We start from the raw sequence: 21,392 nt of genomic DNA on the forward strand, positions 1-21,392 counted from the left end.
TAGTGCGGCATTCGGGTTACTCGTTACATTGTGAGTATTCCCCATTGGCTTGCATTGCACACACTATTCGGAATGAATATGCGAGTATTAGACAGTACTTTTTATGAGTATAGCGGGTACGAATAGTTAGGTACTCGCTCAACTCTAGTCCGGAGCTTTTCCTGCTGTTCATGGGTACATGAACCCATTAGGCTGATCTGAACAAGGCTTACACTGTGCCTAATGCAATTTTCTCATTATCCTGTGCCATGCATATTTGTGGATATCTCTCTTTTTCCGCTGACATTGGCTGTAAAGTCGCCCATCAGGGAATATATGGAATCTGTTGAGAGATTATTATTTTTACTTAGTCAGGCAGTACATATGTGTCTTTCACCTGTAGCTGTAATAACATTGTATCATTCTATTTTTCCTAGAAGTTCCATGGGATTGTAACCGGAATAGGAAGCGAGAATGCCTCTGTGCGGAATGAACTGTGGGAAGAAGAAAGACGAAGGTACGTAGTTTGCAAGAAGCCATTATTTGAGCTTTGATTTCCAGCAGAATGTTTTGTACTACACTCCAGATATTTCTCAAAAAATCACTTTCTTGCCTCCATAGTCAGTGCTTTCTTAAAGGGAACCTGTCACCAGATTTGGCCCTATAAGCTGTGGCCACCCCCAGTGAGCCCTTATATACAGTATTCCAGAATGCTGTATATAGAAACTGAGGCCACTCTGTATAACATAAAAAACACCTTTATAATACTCACCTAAGGGGTGGTCCGGTCCGATGGGTGTCACTGCTCTCGGTCCTGCGCCTCGTTTATGCTGCAATCGCCGTCCTCCTTCCTCTGAGACCTGTGTGCATGACACGTCTTGCGGCATTTGTACCGCCCCGCGGCCTTGGCTGCGACCGCCGAGCCGCTCGGGTCCGGGCTCGCGTGTGTCGGTGGCTCGAGCGCCTCCGGACCCGGGGGTCACGTCACTCTGGAAGGGTGTAGTGGCGGTGCACGCAGGGGGTGGTTGTATTGTAAAGTTCGTGACACCACCCACGGGTTGTGGTGATGGTGGGCACCACCGCTGCGGTAAATGTACGGGGACTCCCGGGAGCGGTGTAGGGGCGCAGCTAGGTGTTGACCCCTCCGTGGGTAGGATGTTGGTCCCGGGGCCCGGTTGGCGAGGGGCCGGGGTGCAGGGCGCAGTGTGACGGTGCAGCGCGGTGCGGTGCCTGGGGCACTGGTGTACTCACGATTAAACCATACAAAGTCACTGGTAAACCAAACGGGGTGACGAACGGGGCCCTCAGCCAGCTGCAGTTCCTCCAGATAGGTTGGTAATGTCCGCCTTTCTCCTGCACCTGTATGTGATCTTGGCTACTGTGCCTGGGCACGGGTAGCCTGCTCCCCGGCGTATATGTGTCGTAGGAGCACACTTGCCCGCAGACGCTGGCCCTTGGATCTCTGGCCTCTGGCGGTGGCTCCTATCCGGAATGGTTGGGCTGTTGCCTTCAATCGGGACTTAGGTGGGAATGAACCCCTGAGGTCCAGACCGCAATCAGTTGATTTGACTATGGTGGTGGCTTATAGCCTAGTTCGGGGTCTGAGTACCCTGCCTGGTGCTCTGGTATCCAGTTGGCTCCCCGGTTTGGTTCCGGCGGGCCACTACCCTGTCCCGGTCCCTTACGGTTCCAGCGGTCGTATTCCCGTTCTCCTGCAGGCGGCCACTACCGTCTGCCTGCCTGACTGATCTGGGGTCCCAGGCTCCAAGCAGAACTGACTCCTCTCATTCCTCTCTCCACACTCAATCCGACTAACTAACTAACTGCTTGTGTTTTCCTGCCTCAGGTCAGCAGACTCCTCGTAGGGCGTGTCTATCTGCCTGACTCCGCCCACCTGGTGTGCCTGTCTGACTCTGAGGGAGGCAATCAGGTCTTTTGGTTGACTGATGGTACCTTACTGGGGTGGGGTGTATGTGGTGAGTGTAATGACCTGTGACCCCTGGGTGCCCAGAGCGTCACACATTCACACAGTGCCCACCGTTGCACTCCAGCACAGGTGCACGTTGATCTGCCCTGCTGAGGGCCGATCAAAGTATTGTAATGCGCATGCGCGGGCGGTCTTTGACCTGTCCGCGCGCCTGCGCACTACAGTAGTTTGATCTGCCCTTAGCAGGGCCTGAGTGGCTGATGTAGGATGCGTCATCCATATGAGGCTCAGAAGAGAGGAGGACGGCAATTGCAGCAGAGAGGAGGCGCAAACCGAGAGCAGCGACACCCATCAAACCGGACGACCCCCCCAGGTGAGTATAATAAAGGTATTTTTTACGTTATACAGAGCGGCCTGGGCTCTTATATAAAGTATTCTAGAATTCTGTATATGCAGTGGGGGAAAAAGTATTTAGTCAGCCACCAATTATGCAAGTTCTCCCACTTAAAAAGATTAGATTTGCCTGTAAATGACATCAGTTTGCGATTGAACGTTAAAACGTTGATCGCATACACATCGTTAAATCCTGACGAATTTCACGCCAGGTTGTTCAATGTTCCCGAGGCAGCACACATTGCAGTGTGTGACACCCCGGGAACGATGAACAGATCTTACCTGTCTCCTGCGGCTCCTGGCCGGCAATGCGGAAGGAAGGAGGTGGGCGGGATGTTTACGTCCCGCTCAGCTCCGCCCCTCCGCTTCTATTGGCCGGCTGCCGCGTGACGTCGATGTGACGCCGAACGTCTCTCCCACTCCTGGAAGTGGAGGTTCGCCGCCCACATCGAGGTCGTAAGTACGTGTGCCGCACATACGATGGGGGCGTTGCAAATCGCATACGATATCGTATGCGAAATTGCAACATGTAAAGCAGGCTTAAGGCACAAGTGTGAAATCAATAAAAAAAATATATAAAAACAAGCAATAAATCCTAAATAAATGAATAAAACAAAATAAAAAAAGTCAAAATTTACTGCAAAGAAAAAAAAAGCAAACCAGAAAGGGAAGCACAATTTGAAATATATTTTAGTGGTCTTTAAAATAACAACAAAAAATATGAATATGGTCACATATTTCTTTGGCATAACTAGAGTCCTATTGGTCCTGGTACAATATTTGGACCTGGGCCCCCACCAACATGTTGGTCAGTTGTACGGGCATCTGTAATAACGTTCTCTACCCTGACCCCTATCCAGTAGTAATGTTACCTGTCCTGACCCCTATCCTGTAGTGTCCTCCATTCTGACCCCTATCCAGTAATGTCTTCTATTTTAGCCCCTCTCCAGTAATAATGTTACCTGTCCTGGCCCCTGTCCTGTAATGTCTTCCATTCTGACCCCTGTCCAGTAATGTCCTCCATTTTAGCCCTTATCCAGTAGTAATGTCCTCTGTCCGTGTCCCTATCCTGTAATATCCTCCATTCTAGCCCCTAAGCAGTAGTAATGTCCTCTATCCTGGTCCCTATCCAGAAGTAATGTCCCCGGTCCTGGACCCTATCCTGTAATGTCCTCCATTCTGACCCCTATCCTTTAATATCCTCCATTTTAGCCCCTATCCAGTAGTAATGTCCTCTGGCCTAGCCCCTATCCAGTAGTAACGTCCCCTGTCCTGGCCCTTGTCCTGTAATGTCCTCCATTCTGACCCTATCCTGTAATGTCCTCCTTTCTAGCCCCTATCCTGTAATACTGTCCTCTATCCTGGCCCCTATTTAAAAGTAATGTCCCCTATCCTGTAATGTCCTCCATTCTATCACCTATCCAGTAGTAATGTCCCCTATCCTGGCCCCTATCCAGCGATAATATCCCCCATCTTGTAAAAGCTCTTAAAAAAAGCTTGCACATACAATAAAAAAACTAAAATGTGCCTGTCATGAATCTAAAGGTACCGTCACACTTAGCGACGCCCAAGCAATCCCACCAGCGATCTGACCTGGCTGGGATCGCTGGAGCGTCGCTACATGGTCGCTGGTGAGCTGTCAAACAGGCAGATCTCACCAGCGACCAGTGACCAGCCCCCAGCCACCAGGGACGCGTGGAAGCGATGCTGCTCTTGGTAACTAAGGTAAATATTGGGTAACCAAGCGCTTGGTTACCCGATATTTACCTTGGTTACCAGCGCACACTGCTTAGCGCTGGTTCCCTGCACTCATAGCCAGAGTACACATCGGGTTAATAAGCAAACCGCTTTGCTTATTTACCCGATGTGTACTCTGGCTACGACTGCAGGGAGCAGGGAGCCGGCACTGAGAGCGGCGGACGCTAGTAACCAAGGTAAATATCGGGTAACCAAGCAAAGCGCTTCACTTGGTTACCCGATATTTACCTTGGTTACAGCTTACCGCAGGCTGTCAGAAGCTGGCTCCCTGCTGCCTGCACATTCAGTTGTTGCTCTGTCGCTGTCACACACAGCGATCTGTGCTTCACAGCGGGAGAGCAACGTCCAAAAAATGGTCCAGGACATTCAGCAACAACCAACGACCTCACAGCATGGGCCAGGTCGTTGCTGGATGTCACACACAGCGACATCGCTAGCAAGATCGCTGTTGCGTCACAAAAACCGTAACTCAGCAGCGATGTCGCTTAGTGAGACGTGGCCTTAAGAAAAACTCTTGACCTTGTGTATCTTGCATCCCTATTTGTAGGGCTATTAAATGTTACAGATCTTTGAAGCAGTCTGTGAATACATTACGATGTTGTTTGTCCTTGGTTCGGGGAGGAGCAGCTCGGCAAATATTAGATTTCTGATTATGGAGCAATTGTTGACAATATTCAGTGCGCAGCTTGTATAACAGTGCAAATTTGGTGTCCTCTAAATAACTCAAGACACAGCCATTAATGTCTAAACCGTCAGCAAGCAACAAAAGTGAGTACACCCCTAAGTGAAAATAGCCAAATTGTGCCCAAAGTGTCAATATTTTGTGTGGCCACCATTATTTTCCAACACTGCCTTAACTCTCTTGGGCACCTACTAGAGCTTCACAGGAGCCGCTGGATCCTCTTCCATCCTCCATGACGACATTGGAGAGCTGGTGGATGTTAGAGACCTTGTGCGCCTCCACCTTCCGTATGAGGAGACCCCACAGATACTCAATAGGGTTTAGGTCTGGAGTCACTTGGCCAGTCCAGCACCTTTATCCTCAATTTCTTTAGCAAAGCAGTGGTCGTCTTGTGTGTTTAGGGTCATTATCATGACACCATCTTGACACCGTCTCAACCAAATAAGTTTATCTTGGTCTCCTCAGACCAGAGGACACGGTTCCAGTAATCCATCTCCTTACTCTGCTTGTCTTCAGTAAACTGTTTGCAGGCTTTCTTGTGCATAATCTTTAGAAGAGGATTCCTTCTTGAACGACAGCCATGCAGAGCAATGTGATGCAGTGTGCGGCATATGATATGAGCACCGACAGGCGACCCCCCCACCCCTGTAACCTCTGCAGCAATGCTGACAGCACTTGAAAAGACGACCTCTGGATATGATGCAGAGCACTCAACTTCTTTGTTCGACTATGGCGAGGCCTGTTCTGAGTGGATCCTGTCTTGTTATACCGCTATATGTTCTTGGCCACCGTGCTGCAGCTCAGTGTCAGGGTGGTGGAAATCTTCTTATAGCCTTGGCCATCTTTATGTAGAGCAACAATTCTTTTTCTCAGATCCTCAGAATTCTTTCCCATGAGAAGCCATGCTGAACTTCCAGTGACCAGTATGAGAGTGTGTGTGAGAGAGAACACCAAATGTAACACCCCTGATCCCCATTCACACCTGAGACCTTGTAACACTGAGTCACATGACACACAGGAAAGGGAAAATGGCTAATTGTACACAATTCGGCCATTTTCACTTAGGGGTGTACTCACTTTTGTTGCCAGCAGTTTCGAAATTAATGGCTGTGTGTTGAGTTATTTAGAGGCACAAAATTTCCCCTGTTATACAAGCTGCACACTGACACTGCACATTGTATCACAGGGTCAGATCTTCAGTGTTGTCCTATGAAAAGATATATTAAAATATTTACAAAAATGTGAGGGGTGTACTAACTTTGGTGATATACTGTATGTGGTAGTAAATCAAATAATTGAATCAAAGCTATAACCCCTACAGATCACATGTATGGGAGTCCCAAAGTACTGTGCGTGACTATAGTATTAGTGAGCATGCATTACTACTGTTCCGTGGGATCAGAGGTGATTGCACTTCCATGGAAGTGAAGGGAGCGGTGGTCACATTACTGATGTAGTCTCACGGGGGAGTTTAAGAAATTAAGACTGACTCCAAAGATTTCATTGTCACTGAGAATCCAGCCTCTGGACATATTGTGGATAAGGAAATGTTGTTTACAGTGCAATTCCTGTGAAAATCAGCAAAGCTTATGTTGTACATACCAAAATGAGTGCTCTAGCACAACAGCTGTGATTAGCAAAACCAGCCAGCATTATAGTAGTACTGTGCATTTATGTACATAGGGAGACATATTACAGTAAATGTTTGTAAAAGGATCTGTTCTGAAATTCCATTTTTATACATTTGGAAAGTATTATAGTAGTTATATTCTTGTGCATAGGAGCAGTATTATAGTAGTTATATTCTTGTACATAGGGGGCAGTATTATAGTAGTTATATTCTTGTACATAGGAGCAGTATTATAGTAGTTATATTCTTGTGCATAGGAGCAGTATTATAGTAGTTATATTCTTGTACATAGGGGGCAGTATTATAGTAGTTATATTCTTGTACATAGGGGCAGTATTATAGTAGTTATATTCTTGTACATAGGGGCAGTATTATAGTAGTTATATTCTTGTACATAGGAGGCAGTATTATAGTAGTTATATTCTTGTACATAGGGGTAGTATTATAGTAGTTATATTCTTGTACATAGGACCAGTATTATAGTAGTTATATTCTTGTACATAGGGTCAGTATTATAGTAGTTATATTCTTGTACATAGGAACAGTATTATAGTAGTTATATTCTTGTACATAGGAGCAGTATTATAGTAGTTATATTCTTGTACATAAGGGCAGTATTATAGCAGTTATATTCTTGTACATAGGAGGAGTATTATAGTAGTTATATTCTTGTACATAGGTGCAGTATTATAGTAGTTATATTCTTGTACATAGGGGCAGTATTATAGTAGTTATATTCTTGTACATAGGAGCAGTATTATAGTAGTTATATTCTTGTACATAGGGGGCAGTATTATAGTAGTTATATTCTTGTACATAGGAACAGTATTATAGTAGTTATATTCTTGTACATAGGAGCAGTATTATAGTAGTTATATTCTTGTACATAGGAGCAGTATTATAGTAGATATATTCTTGTACTTAGAGGCAGTATTATAGTAGTTATATTCTTGTACATAGGGGCAGTATTATAGTAGTTATATGCTTGTACATAGGGGCAGTATTATAGTAGTTATATTCTTGTACATAGGAGGCAGTATTATAGTAGTTATATTCTTGTACATAGGAGGCAGTATTATAGTAGATATATTCTTGTACTTAGAGGCAGTATTATAGTAGTTATATGCTTGTACATAGGGGCAGTATTATAGTAGTTATATTCTTGTACATAGGAGGCAGTATTATAGTAGTTATATTCTTGTACATAGGAGCAGTATTATAGTAGTTACAGTTAGGTCCAGAAATATTTGGACAGTGACACAATTTTGGCGAGTTGGGCTCTGCATGCCACCACATTGGATTTGAAATGAAATCTCTACAACAGAATTCAAGTGCAGATTGTAACGTTTAATTTGAAGGTTTGAACAAAAATATCTGATAGAAATTGTAGGAATTGTGCACATTTCTTTACAAACACTCCACATTTTAGGAGGTCAAAAGTAATTGGACAAATAAACCAAACCCAAACAAAATATTTTTATTTTCAATATTTTGTTGCGAATCGTTTGGAGGCAATCACTGCCTTAAGTCTGGAACCCATGGACATCACCAAACGCTGGGTTTCCTCCTTCTTAATGCTTTGCCAGGCCTTTACAGCTGCAGTCTTCAGGTCTTGCTTGTTTGTGGGTCTTTCCGTCTTAAGTCTGGATTTGAGCAAGTGAAATGCATGCTCAATTGGGTTAAGATCTGGTGATTGACTTGGCCATTGCAGAAGGTTCCACTTTTTTGCACTCATGAACTCCTGGGTAGCTTTGGCTGTATGCTTGGGGTCATTGTCCATCTGTACTATGAAGCGCCGTCCGATCAACTTTGCGGCATTTGGCTGAATCTGGGCTGAAAGTATATCCCGGTACACTTCAGAATTCATCCGGCTACTCTTGTCTGCTGTTATGTCATCAATAAACACAAGTGATCCAGTGCCATTGAAAGCCATGCATGCCCATGCCATCACGTTGCCTCCACCATGTTTTACAGAGGATGTGGTGTGCCTTGGATCAAGTGCCGTTCCCTTTCTTCTCCAAACTTTTTTCTTCCCATCATTCTGGTACAGGTTGATCTTTGTCTCATCTGTCCATAGAATACTTTTCCAGAACTGAGCTGGCTTCATGAGGTGTTTTTCAGCAAATTTAACTCTGGCCTGTCTATTTTTGGAATTGATGAATGGTTTGCATCTAGATGTGAACCCTTTGTATTTACTTTCATGGAGTCTTCTCTTTACTGTTGACTTAGAGACAGATACACCTACTTCACTGAGAGTGTTCTGGACTTCAGTTGATGTTGTGAACGGGTTCTTCTGCACCCAAGAAAGTATGCGGCGATCATCCACCACTGTTGTCATCCGTGGACGCCCAGGCCTTTTTGAGTTCCCAAGCTCACCAGTCAATTCCTTTGTTCTCAGAATGTACCCGACTGTTGATTTTGCTACTCCAAGCATGTCTGCTATCTCTCTGATGGATTTTTTCTTTTTTTTCAGCCTCAGGATGTTCTGCTTCACCTCAATTGAGAGTTCCTTAGACCGCATGTTGTCTGGTCACAGCAACAGCTTCCAAATGCAAAACCACACACCTGTAATCAACCCCAGACCTTTTAACTACTTCATTGATTACAGGTTAACGAGGGAGACGCCTTCAGAGTTAATTGCAGCCCTTAGAGTCCCTTGTCCAATTACTTTTGGTCCCTTGAAAAAGAGGAGGCTATGCATTACAGAGCTATGATTCCTAAACCCTTTCTCCGATTTGGATGTGAAAACTCTCATATTGCAGCTGGGAGTGTGCACTTTCAGCCCATATTATATATATAATTGTATTTCTGAACATGTTTTTGTAAACAGCTAAAATAACAAAACTTGTGTCACTGTCTAAATATTTCTGGACCTAACTGTATATTCTTGTACATAGGAGCAGTATTATAGTAGTTATATTCTTGCACATAGGGGCAGTATTATAGTAGTTATATTCTTGTACATAGGGGGCAGTATTATAGTAGTTTTATTCTTGTACATAGGGGCAGTATTATAGTATTTACACATCTAATCTCATGAGAGAACGCCACAATTCTTCACCATTGATATTTATTGGAAGGTGTGACGAGTTGCTAACTTTCCCGTATAATGAGCACAATCATCCCTCCTCCGGGCGCTTCCTGTTTTAATGCCTCTGTTTATTAATCTTCATTTTACATTTGTATTTGTGTTTCCTGAAGAGTTCCCTGCCTCTTTCCCCCTGAAGTCACTCTTGGATTTGCACTTATAACCCTGAGACTCCGAGAATGGAAACATCCCTAAATAGTGGAGAAATAGAAAGAACAAGCAGTCCTGCCAAAATGAACACTTCATGCCGTCAGCGCAGGAAAGAGTGAATGAGGCCCAGCTCAGAAAACATCCCCGGTGTACTCCATAACCCTCATTGTGGTGCCCGACTGCGCACATTTTTACATGGCAGACACATACAATAGTAATCATTGCAAAATCGGGAAAATCCTGGCTCCCATCACACCGAGTAACGTCCTCTAATGGAGTCATAAAGAGGCAGCTATTCTTCTGTTGTATGAGACTCTTCTGATTATAGCTTTACAGAAATAAAACCTGTATCATTTTATCATGGCAATTTTTATAATTTTATATTTAGCTTTTTATTGATTATTTTCAACTTTTACTTGCTGTCAGTGGATAGGAATAATGGCAGGAAATCCATCCAGACATATTATTTCTCACTGATGAGGTTTTGCAACAATGTATCCAGTCTATTTATTTAGTTTTTTTCTTACTAAACTGCATGGCAAAGGATGCAATTTTTCTGTGAATTATATAATCCACAGCAATTACTGACATGCTACAGATTAAAAATTTGTAACACCGGTCAATTTACATAGAAATTGTGTAGGGTTTATTTGCATGTTGCATATACTGGTCCTAACAGATCTGGATGGAAGAACGACTGCATATTCCACATCATGTGCAGGTTTACTTCACGTGTAGTTTTTGGTTTGTTTTTTTAATGATTTTTATTTATTTATTTATCTATTTAATTTAGCTTTGTAAAAGGGTTACAGGTTGTGTTTTCTTTCTAGAAAAAATATCATTCCTAGATATTCTGACCCACGGATATGTAGAACATGCTTTCCTTAACCAAGAATCAGCAAAAACATTAGTGCATGCCCTTATCATCTCCCGCCTCGACTACTGCAACCTCCTGCTCTCTGGCCTCCCTTCCAACACTCTTGCACCCCTCCAATCTATCCTAAACTCTGCGGCTCGCCTAATCCACCTCTCCCCTCGCTATTCCCCAGCCTCACCACTCTGCCAATCCCTTCACTGGCTTCCCATCGCCCAACGACTCCAATTCAAAACATTAACCATGACATACAAAGCCATCCACAACCTGTCTCCTCCCTACATCTGTGACCTAGTCTCCCGGTACTTACCCGCACGCAACCTCAGATCCTCACAAGATCTACTTCTCTGCTCCTCTCTTATCTCCTCTTCCCACAATCGCGTACAAGATTTCTCCCGTGCCTCCCCCATACTCTGGAACGCTCTACCACAGCATATCAGACTCTCCCCTACCGTGGAAAGCTTCAAGAGGAACCTCAAGACCCACCTCTTCCAACAAGCCTACAACCTACAATAACCCTCAGTCCAGTAGACCACTGCGCAACCAGCTCTGTCCTCACCTATTGTACCATCACCCATTCCTTGTAGACTGTGAGCCCTCGCGGGCAGGGTCCTCTCTCCTCCTGTACCAGTCTGTTATGTACTGTTAAAGATTGTTGTACGTATACCCTCTCTCACTTGTAAAGCGCCATGGAATAAATGGCGCTATAATAATAAATAATAATAATAATAATAATAACATGGTGGTGCCTGAACAGACTGTTTCTTCCTGGGTCCTTTGTATTGACCTGTACTCACTTTCTATTGGTCCCTCATATAGTTTATAGGGAACCTGTCAGGTAAAAAAAAGCGTTCTGACCTACAAGCAGGGGCCTTTGTGAGCTATTAACTCCTTCCTACCCATCCCTGTGTTGTTATATTGTGTAATATGAAAGTAATAAAACCACATTTTATTACTTTCATATTCTCTATGTAAATGATAGGGTCTCTAGCCCCATGGGTGTCTCAACGCCCTGTGGGCGTCTACATGCTTTCCATGGTATCACGCCACTGTGGGCGTGATACCATGGATTTACATCAGCGACATGACCGTCGCTACTTTAGAATCTGACGCATGCGTGCATTTACCATTCTCGCCGCCTCATCCTGGTGTTTGCTGGTAGGCTTCTGACACGCACTGCACATGCTCAGAAGACGCCTGCGGTTCCAGTCATGCGCAATGCGCGTTAGAAGCCAAGCCCCATCTGCGTACAAAGCTTTTTCTTTGAAGCCCGGACCGCCGACAAAGCATCTGGGACACTCGCCGCACCGGCCTGCTCCACCACACAACCACCGCAGCTTCCGCTGCCAGCACTGACCCGCCGCCGCTGCCAGCACTGGCCCACTATCGCTGCCAGCACTGACCCGCCGCAGCTGCCAGCACTGACCCGCCGCAGCTGCCAGCACTGACCCGCCGCCGCTGCCAGCAATGACCCACCGTCTCTGCCAGCAATGACCCGCCGCTGCGAGCACTGACCCGCCGCCGCTGCGAGCACTGACCCACTGCGAGCACTGACTCGCCGCTGCCAGCACAGAACCGCCGCCGCTGCCTGCACAGCCTCTGCCTCCTGTGACACAGCTGCTGACCCCCTCCGGTAAGACAACACCGGAGTATAAGACGGACCCCATTTTTTTTTAACCTTTTTTTATCTCTAAATTTAGGATGCGTCTTATAATCCGGGTGCGTTTTATAAAACGAAAAATACGGTAGTTCCCTGCATCTATGTCCTATCACAGAATCTAGTGCACATGTCCAGTAATATTATATTTTTCAAGAACAGCATCCAGGCCTTTCTTAAATTTTAGTAGTGAAAACAAACTTTGTGGACCTGAAAAATGCAACAAAAGTAAAAGAAGTAAAAGAAAAGATTTTGCAAGAAAACAGCATTTTCTAAAACTTCCCTAATGAAAATGAAAGAAGTACAAGACAGGACTATGTGAATTTTTGTAAATTGTGAAATTATGTTTAAAGGGAATCTGTTTTTGCCAACTACCCCATGTTCCAAATTATTATGCAAATTGGATTTAAGTGTCATAGCGATTTATTTTTTTTTTTTTTCAATGAAACTCATTGATGGTATTGTGTCTCAGGGTTGTTTGGATCACTGAAATCAATCTCCGATACCTGTGATAATTAGTTTCCAGGTGAGCCCAATACAAGGAAAACTGGTTGATCCACAATATTAAGCAGGTCACAGTTTTCAGGTAACATGGGAAAGAAGAAGGATCTCTCTGCTGCCGAAAAGCATCAAATAGTGCAATGCCTTGGACAAGGGATGAAAACATTAGATATGTCACAAAAACTTAAGCGTGATCATCATACTGTGAAGAGATTTGTGGCTGATTCTGAGCACAGATGTGTTGGTGCTGATAAAGGCAGAATGAGGAAGGTTTCTGCCAGACAAATTCATCAGATTAAGAGAGCGGCTGCTAAAAAGCCATTACAAACCAGCAAACAGATATTTGACGCAGCTGGTGCCTCTGGAGTCCCTCAAACCTCAAGGTGTAGGATCCTTCAAAGGCTTGCTGTGGTGCATAAGCCTACTATTCGGCTACCCCTAACCAGGGCTCACAAGCAGAAACGGTTGCAATGGGCCCAGACATACATGAAGACTGATTTTCAAACAGTCTTGTTTACTGATGAGTGTCGAGCAACCCTGGATGGTCCAGATGGATGGAGTAGTGGATGGTTGGTGGATGGCCACCATGTCCCAACAAGGCTGCGAGGAGGTGGAGGAGACATGTTTTCGGCCGGAATCATAGGGAGACATCTGCTAGGCCCCGTTAGCAGAGGTCATTTTCACACCTTCAGGAACCCTAAGTATATAGAGTTTCTGACGGACAACTTTCTTCCATGGTACAAAAAGCAGAAACGTGCCTTCAGAAGCAAAATCATCTTCATGCATGATAATGCACCATCTCATGCTGTAAGGAATACCTCTCTGTCATTGTCTGCTATGGACATAAAAGGAGATAAACTCATGGTGTGGCCACCATCTTCCCCTGACCTCAACCCTATAGAGAACCTTTGGAGTATCATCAAGCAAAAGATCTATGAGAGTGGGAGGCAGTTCACATCAAAACAGCAGCTCTGGGAGGCTATTCTGACATCATGCAAAGAAATTCAAGCAGAAACTCTCCAAAAACTCACAAGTTCAATGGATGCAAGAATTGTGAAGGTGATATCAAAGAAGGGTTCCTATGTTGACATGTAACTTGGCCTGTTAGGATGTTTGGGGTTTAAATGGCTTTTTAGTTCAGTGAATGTGACCTCCTAATGCTGCAAATTCCACAAATCAGCATTTTCAGTTCTTTAAAACACATACAATGTTTAAAAACGCTACTGTGCTTAATAATTTGGAACAGTGCATTTTTAGTTGTTTTTTTTATTTTCAAGAGTATACTGTTATCACTGGGAGGTTTCTTCAATAAAATACAATGTATACTCTAACGGGTGATGACTTTTATTTGACTGACTGTCATTTGCACCGACCATTTAGGAAAATCAGAGAAAAATATCATTTGCATAATAATTTGGAACATGGTGTAGTCTGAGAGCAGAGCAGCATAATGTAGGGGCAGAGACCCTGATTCTAGTGATGTGTCACTTACTGGGCTGCTTAGTGTAGTTTTGATAATATCCCTGATTAATCAGCAGTAGATTATCATTACAGGACTACTTGGCGTGCTGCAGGTAGTCCAACATGTTCATGAGCTCTGTATAACTGCTTGATCTGCAGCAGCGAAAACAGTGAATTTATCAAAATGACAGCAAACAGCTCAGTAAGTGACACATAATGGAAGTCAATGGAGGTCTCGAGCATTATTCCAAAAGCGTTCCTGAAAACATTCTCAAGTCCCCAATTGGCTTCCATTATACTTGGGTACTTGACTCGGGCCCATCCGAGCGTCCAACTGCTCGTTTCGAGTCCTGAGCATAGTATTGTACGCTCAACACTAGTAAATACTCCTGACCTTGACATCTTGAAAAAGGCGAATACTTGTACATTAGATTGTATATCACAAAGTTGCAAATAAGACCTCTTCGTTTCATCCTAAACTTTTAATAATTAAAATTTACAGAAACTTTCAAGAAGTTATATCTTAAAGTTTCCATGAGCTTCAGCTTTCTGCTGAAAAGTCTGGGTGTGCGCAAAGATTAATGGACTCAGAAAAGTGCACTATTCAAGAGTCATTTACATTTTACCCTTGAAAGAGCAGTGTTACAGTGTTTGCTTTTAGTCATTAGGACTGTAAAATACTAGACGAATGTGAAGAGGCAGAATTTGCACTTGATGTGGAATGTGCCTCATGTGAGCGGTATGTAGAGTATGAGGATCAATCCTGACTTTTCACAATTTATTCAATACCACCCTATATAGTATCTGTTTTATATAACTGGTTGCGAAATTCAGTGGAAAAATGGATTTCCACAGCGCTCCAAAATCCCTGCTTTCCACTACATAGTTATAAAGTTATATGATAAAATTCTCTCTGCCTGGAGGTTCCACTAGGGGGAGCTCACTGCATGCTGAATTATAAAGGATTAATTGACCTCAGTAACTAAACTAAATTCAACATGTGCCCTTTCATGGTGGCTGCAGAAAGAATTTTATTGTCATCCTACGGTGTTTCCTCGAAAATAAGACACTGTCATATTAATTTTTTTGCCCCAAAAAATGAGCTAGGGCTTATTTTCAGAGTAGGGCTTACTTTTGGGGAAACACAGGTTGGGTGTAAATTTACCCCAAAAAGATGGCAGACACCCCCCTGGAGAATCACACTTACCAGACCCTGCGTTCCACAGCAGGCGCTCCCAGCAGGTCTTAGTGCATTCCACAGTAGTCCTCCCATCAGAGTAGGTCCTTGATACATTCCACAGCAGATCCTCGATGCGTTCCACAGCAGATCCTCGATGCGTTCCACAGCAGATCCTCGATGCGTTCCACAGCAGGTCCTCGATGCGTTCCACAGCAGGTCCTCGATGCTTTCCACAGCAGATCCTCGATGCGTTCCACAGCAGATCCTCGATGCGTTCCACAGCAGGTCCTCGATGCTTTCCACAGCAGGTCCTCAATGCGTTCCACAGCAGGTCCTCGATGCGTTCCACAGCAGGTCCTCGATGCGTTCCACAGCAGGTCCTCAATGCGTTCCACAGCAGATCCTCGATGCGTTCCACAGCAGGTCCTCGATGCTTTCCACAGCAGATCCTCGATGCGTTCCACAGCAGATCCTCGATGCGTTCCACAGCAGATCCTGGATGCGTTCCACAGCAGGTCCTCGATGCGTTCCACAGCAGATCCTGGATGCGTTCCACAGCAGGTCCTCGATGCGTTCCACAGCAGATCCTCGATGTTGCACACTTATATCAGTTTAATAAAAGTACGCAAAAAAACAGATTTTCAATGTCAAGTATTTTTTATTAGAAATTCAAACAATTAAAAACTTAGAATAATAGTGACAATAAACAGTAACATTGATAGGCAGTATCATAAGTATTAAATGATTTACACTAATGTGCTGTGAAAGATGCCACTCCTTTTGTTCGCTTGGTGACGGCTTTTCTATGATACTCGACAACTCTTAACAAGAACTGTTTCTGTTGTTCATCTCTGATTGAATTATTAAACTTCTTTATCAGAGCAATGCCCCTTTCCGCGGTGTCATTTACCACCTTAAAGGGAACCTGTCACCTCTTTTTTGGCTTATAAGCTGCGGCCACCACCGAGCTCTTATATATAGCAATCTAACATGCTGTATATAAGAGCCCAGGCCGCTGCGAGAACATAAAAATCACTTTATAATACTTACCTACGGTGTTTCCCCGATAGTAAGACACCCCCGATAGTAAGACGTAGTGGGGGTTTTGGGGGGTCGGCTAATGTAAGACATACCCTGAAAGTAAGACGTAGTAAAAATTTATTTATTTATTTTTTTTCTTCTTTACAGTACAGTTACAGCGGCCGAGCGCTCAGCTGAGAGCCCTGACATGCCGGCGGCAAAGCGCTCAGCTGAGCGCCCTGACATGCCGCCGGCATGAGACAGCTCTCAGCTGAGCGCCCTGACTTGCCGGCGGCAAAGCGCTCAGCTGAGCGCCCTGACATGCCGCCGGCATGTCACAGCTCTCAGCTGAGCGACCTGACTTGCCGGCGGCAAAGCGCTCAGCTGAACGCCCTGACATGCCGGCGGCTTAGCGCTCAGCTGAGAGCTGACACATGCCGGCGGTCTGGCGCTCAGCTGAACGCCCTGACATACCGGCGGCTGAGCGCTCAGCTGAGAGCTGACACATGCCGGCGGTCGGGCGTTCATCTGAATGCTCGGCTACCGAGAAATGTTGAAATGTTGCAGTAATGTTGTCCGTGGTCCATCAGGACCATGGACAACATACAAAATCACGCAGCCTCAGTGCCCTCATGTGCAGCCGCTGGTAGTTAAGTTTCCTTAACTTGCGGTACACTTAGGGCGCAATCGCGGCAAGTCCCAATACGGTACATTGCATGGAGACTTGCTGCAATTGCTGTGGGATTTTTTCCAATATAAGACATACCCCGAAAGTAAGACATAGTGGCACTTTTGGGGGTAAAAAGAATGTAAGACACTGTCTTACTTTCGGGGAAACACGGTAACGGTTGCGCGGTGGGCTCTCCGTTGTCCTGCGCCGCCTCTTTCGTCCATCTTTGTGCTCCTTCTTCTCTAGCCGCGGTGCATGACGCGTCCAACGTCATACACACTCGTCGGCATTGAGGTCCTGCGCAGGCGCACTTTGATCTGCCCTGAGCATGGCAGATCAAAGTATTGTAGTGCGCCTGCGTAGGACCGGCGAGTGTGTATGACGTAGACGCGTCATGCACACAGGCTTCAGAAAGAGGACGAAGATGGCTGAAAGAGGAGGCGCCGACACCGGAGAACGGAGACATCCATATGGCCAACCACGTGACCGTTAGGTAAGTATTATATAGTGTTTTTTATGTTCTCACAGCGGCCTGGGCTCTTATATACAGCGTGTTAGAATGCTGTATATAAGAGCCCAGTGGTGGGGGCCACAGCTTATATGCCAAAAAAGTGGTGACAGATTCCCTTTAAACTTCTTTATCAGAGCAATGCCCCTTTCTGTGGTGTCATTCACCACCTTAAGAGCATTGACGGAGCTTCTTAGGGGTACTTTGCACGCTGCGACATCGCAGGCCGATGCTGCGATGCCGAGCGCGATAGTCCCTGCCCCCGTCGCAGCAGCGATATCCTTGTGATAGCTGCTGTAGCGAACATTATCGCTACGGCAGCTTCACATGGACTCACCTGTCCTGCAACGTCGCTCTGGCCGGCAATCCGCCTCCTTATTAAGGGGGCGGGTCGTGCGGCGTCACTGCGACGTCACACGGCAGGCGGCCAATAGAAGCGGAGGGGCGGAGATGAGTGGGATGTAAACATCCCGCCCACCTCCTTCCTTCCGCATATCCTACGGAAGCCGCAGTGACGCCGGTAGGAGATGTTCCTCGCTCCTGCGGCTTCACACAGCGATGTGTGCTGCCACAGGAGCGAGGAACAACATCGGACCGTCGCGTCAGTGTAATTATGGATTACGCCGACGCTACACCGATGATACGATTACGACGCTTTTGCGCTCGTTAATCGTATCATCAAGCCTTTACACACTACGATGTCGCATGCGATGCCGGAAGTGCGTCATTTTCAATTTGACCCCACCGACGTCGCACCTGCGATATCGTAGTGTGCAAAGCCCGCCTTAGTGTATCACTGCAATATTTTTCTATGTCGTGGATTCCAAACAAAGAATGTAACAAAATCGCTGATGTCTTTTCCTGCAAAAACTAGGTTTTTATCTTCCAACCGTTTCAGTTGCTTTTTCTTTGCAGGTTTCATTCTTAAATTTTCAAACATCTTCTCCTTCTCAGCCTGACCGATACGTTCATTCAAAAATGCCAATCCTATGTTAGTTTCTGACAGATACCAAAGGTGTCTCTTAAGGCCGCTTTACACGCTGCGATATCGGTACCGATATCGCTAGCGTGGGTACCTGCCCCCACCTGTTGGGCGACACGGGCAAATCGCTGCCCGTGCCGAACAACAACGCCCAGACCTGTCACACATACTTACCTGCCCGGCGACGTCGCTGTGACCGGCGAACCGCCTCCTTTCTAAGGGAGCGGTTCGTTTAGCGTCACAGCGACGTCACTGAACTGCCGCCCAATAGAAGCGGAGGGGCGGAGATGAGCAGGACGTAACATCCCGCCCACCTCCTTCCTTCCGCATAGCTGCCAGGAAGCAGGTAAGGAGAGGTTCCTCGCTCCTGCGGTGTCACACGGAGCGATGTGTGCTGCCACAGGAGCGAGGAACAACTTCATTACTGCTGCAGTAACGATAATTGAGAATGGACCCCCATGTCACCGATGAGCGATTTGCACGTTTTTGCGACGATACAAAATCGCTCATAGGTGTCACACGCAACGGCATCGCTAATGCGGCCGGATGTGCGTCACGAATTCCGTGACCCCAATGACTTCGCATTAGCGATGTCGTTGCGTGTAAAGCCCCGTTTAACCGATGTGAGGGCACTTTCTCTGACATCTTTATGTGGATAATATTGCAAAAGCTGTAGCATATCCAAATCATTCTTTGGAGCCCATCGACTTACAACTGCCTTGTGCCAAAAGCGGACATATATTAGACAGAGAACACATGCTACTATTCTTATTCCTTTCAATTCGGTATTCGAAATTTGCAATTGTTTAGTGAATAGCACAATTTTGAGTACATATATGGCCTTTGTCATCCACCTTGCTTCCTTCAGAGCCCCCAGAACCCTAAATTCAAAGTCGTTTTCATACCAGCCTCCAAAATATAGAAGTGATAGTTGTAATAACTCTTTGTAATCTTCTCTGCCATCTTTCAAGACATTGTCCACCATTTTCACACGTTGTTCTTCTAGAAAACCTTGAATGGGATTTTCTTCATTTAACATCATGGAATAGGATTTCTTATCAACTGAATTCCAATGATTTTGGGACCTTCGGAAAATCTGGATTCAGTACTTTCAGATAAAAGTGATCAAAGTTTGCAACCCCTAAATATTAATCGAATTCGCTGAATTGTTTTCCATGGATCTTTTGGATGAGTTGGACCAAGGATTCAAGCAAAGTCATATGAAAATCTTAACTTCGGAAAAATGGAACACCCTAATGGGCACTTTATTTTTGACCCACCACTAGGGCTTATTTTTGGGGTAAGTCTTATATTTGAAGCTTACTTCGAAAAGGCTGAAAATTCCTGCTAGGGCTTATTTTCGGGGTAGGACTTAGGGGTACTTTGAACGTTGAGACATCGCTACTGCAATCTCGTCGGGGTCAAATCGAAAGTGACGCACATCCGGCGCCGGTAACGACGTGTAAAGCCAAGAAGCACCGATAAACGATCGCAAAAGCGTCGTAAATCGGTGATCTGTGTAGTGTCGGTCATTTTCATAATTTCGCTGCAGCGACAGGTACGATGTTGTTCCTCGTTCCTGCGGCAGCACACATCACTGTGTATGAAGCCGCAGGAGCGAGGAACATCTCCTTACCTGCGTCCCACTTGCAATGAGGAAGGAAGGAGGTGGGTGGGATGTTTACGTCCCGCTCATCTCCGCCCCTCCGCTTCTATTGGCCGCCTGCCGTCAGGGCTGTGGAGTCGGTAAGCCAAACCTTCGACTCCGACTCCGACTCCGACTCCTCAAATTCTCTTGCACCGACTCCGGCTCCGACTCCGACTCCGGCTCCGACTCCGACTCCGACTCCTACATATATTGCTTATAGTTAGGTGAAAAATTTATTGTAGTACATGAATATGTGTATGTGAACATTAGACATTTAATAATTTTTATGATACAATAATCAAGATATTTGGATAGAACATAAAATATATTTATTGGATACAACTTTAGAACACAAAAAACTGTAATAAATTGTAAATATGTAATACACTATGTAATATACAGTAGATTACATATATATCTTGTGTGTGTATATACACTGTGTATATATATATAATATTACATATTTACAATTTATTAGTTTTTTGTGTTCTAAAGTTGTATCCAATAAATATTTTATGTTCTATCCAAATATCTTGATTATTGTATCATAAAAACAATTAAATGTCTGATGTTCACATTATACTACAATAAATTTTTCACTTAAATATAAGCATTATACTAAATGTTATTATTTAGTAAAATATTCAGCACATTCTGCATTGCACTCCTGTCCCCAATTTATTATATATTTTAGGAGTCGGAGTCGGTGCATTTTATACCGACTCCAACTCCGACTCCGACTCCACCAAAATGAGCTCCGACTCCGACTCCGACTCCACGACTCCGACTCCGACTCCACAGCCCTGCCTGCCGTGTGACGTCGCTGTGACGCCGCACGACCCGCCCCCTTAGGAAGGAGGCAGGTCACCGGCCAGAGCGATGTCGCAGGGCAGGTAAGTGCGTGTGAAGCTGCCGTAGCGATAATGTTCACAAGAGATCGCATCTGTGACGGGGCGGGTACTATCGCGCTCTGCATCGCTACCATCGGCTAGCGATGTTGCAGCGTCCGAAGTACCCTTATTTTTGGGCAAACACGGTATTGCTGTGCAAATGAAAAGTAGAAGAAATATAGTTGTGTATCAGAAAAATGGAACGCTTTGGGGATGATGGAAAGAGATGAGCGCTGCTACGGCATAGGACAGAACTAAGATTTGGGATCCTACAGCTTAAAGTAACATCTACTGTATATTTTGTCACAAAACATCATTTATTCCATGGCAAAATCTTGTATATATTGTTACAGATTTTAAATTGCACACTGCATGTATATTTCTTGGCAGAATT

At 45.1% G+C, this 21,392-nt stretch overlaps 1 protein-coding gene across 1 annotated transcript in view; it reads left to right on the forward strand.

Moving 5' to 3' along the window:
• LOC142256570 (phospholipid-transporting ATPase ID-like) overlaps nucleotides 1-21,392 on the forward strand; it is a 193,160-nt gene that overhangs the window by 51,620 nt on the left and 120,148 nt on the right. The window contains exon 2 of the mRNA XM_075328358.1: nucleotides 417-496. Within this exon, the coding sequence (XP_075184473.1) occupies nucleotides 454-496 (43 nt within the window). The 5' untranslated portion in view covers nucleotides 417-453. The remainder of the gene's footprint in view (nucleotides 1-416; nucleotides 497-21,392) is intronic.

The sequence above is a fragment of the Anomaloglossus baeobatrachus genome, chromosome 1 (assembly GCF_048569485.1).
Source record: "Anomaloglossus baeobatrachus isolate aAnoBae1 chromosome 1, aAnoBae1.hap1, whole genome shotgun sequence".
NCBI lineage: Eukaryota > Metazoa > Chordata > Amphibia > Anura > Aromobatidae > Anomaloglossus > Anomaloglossus baeobatrachus.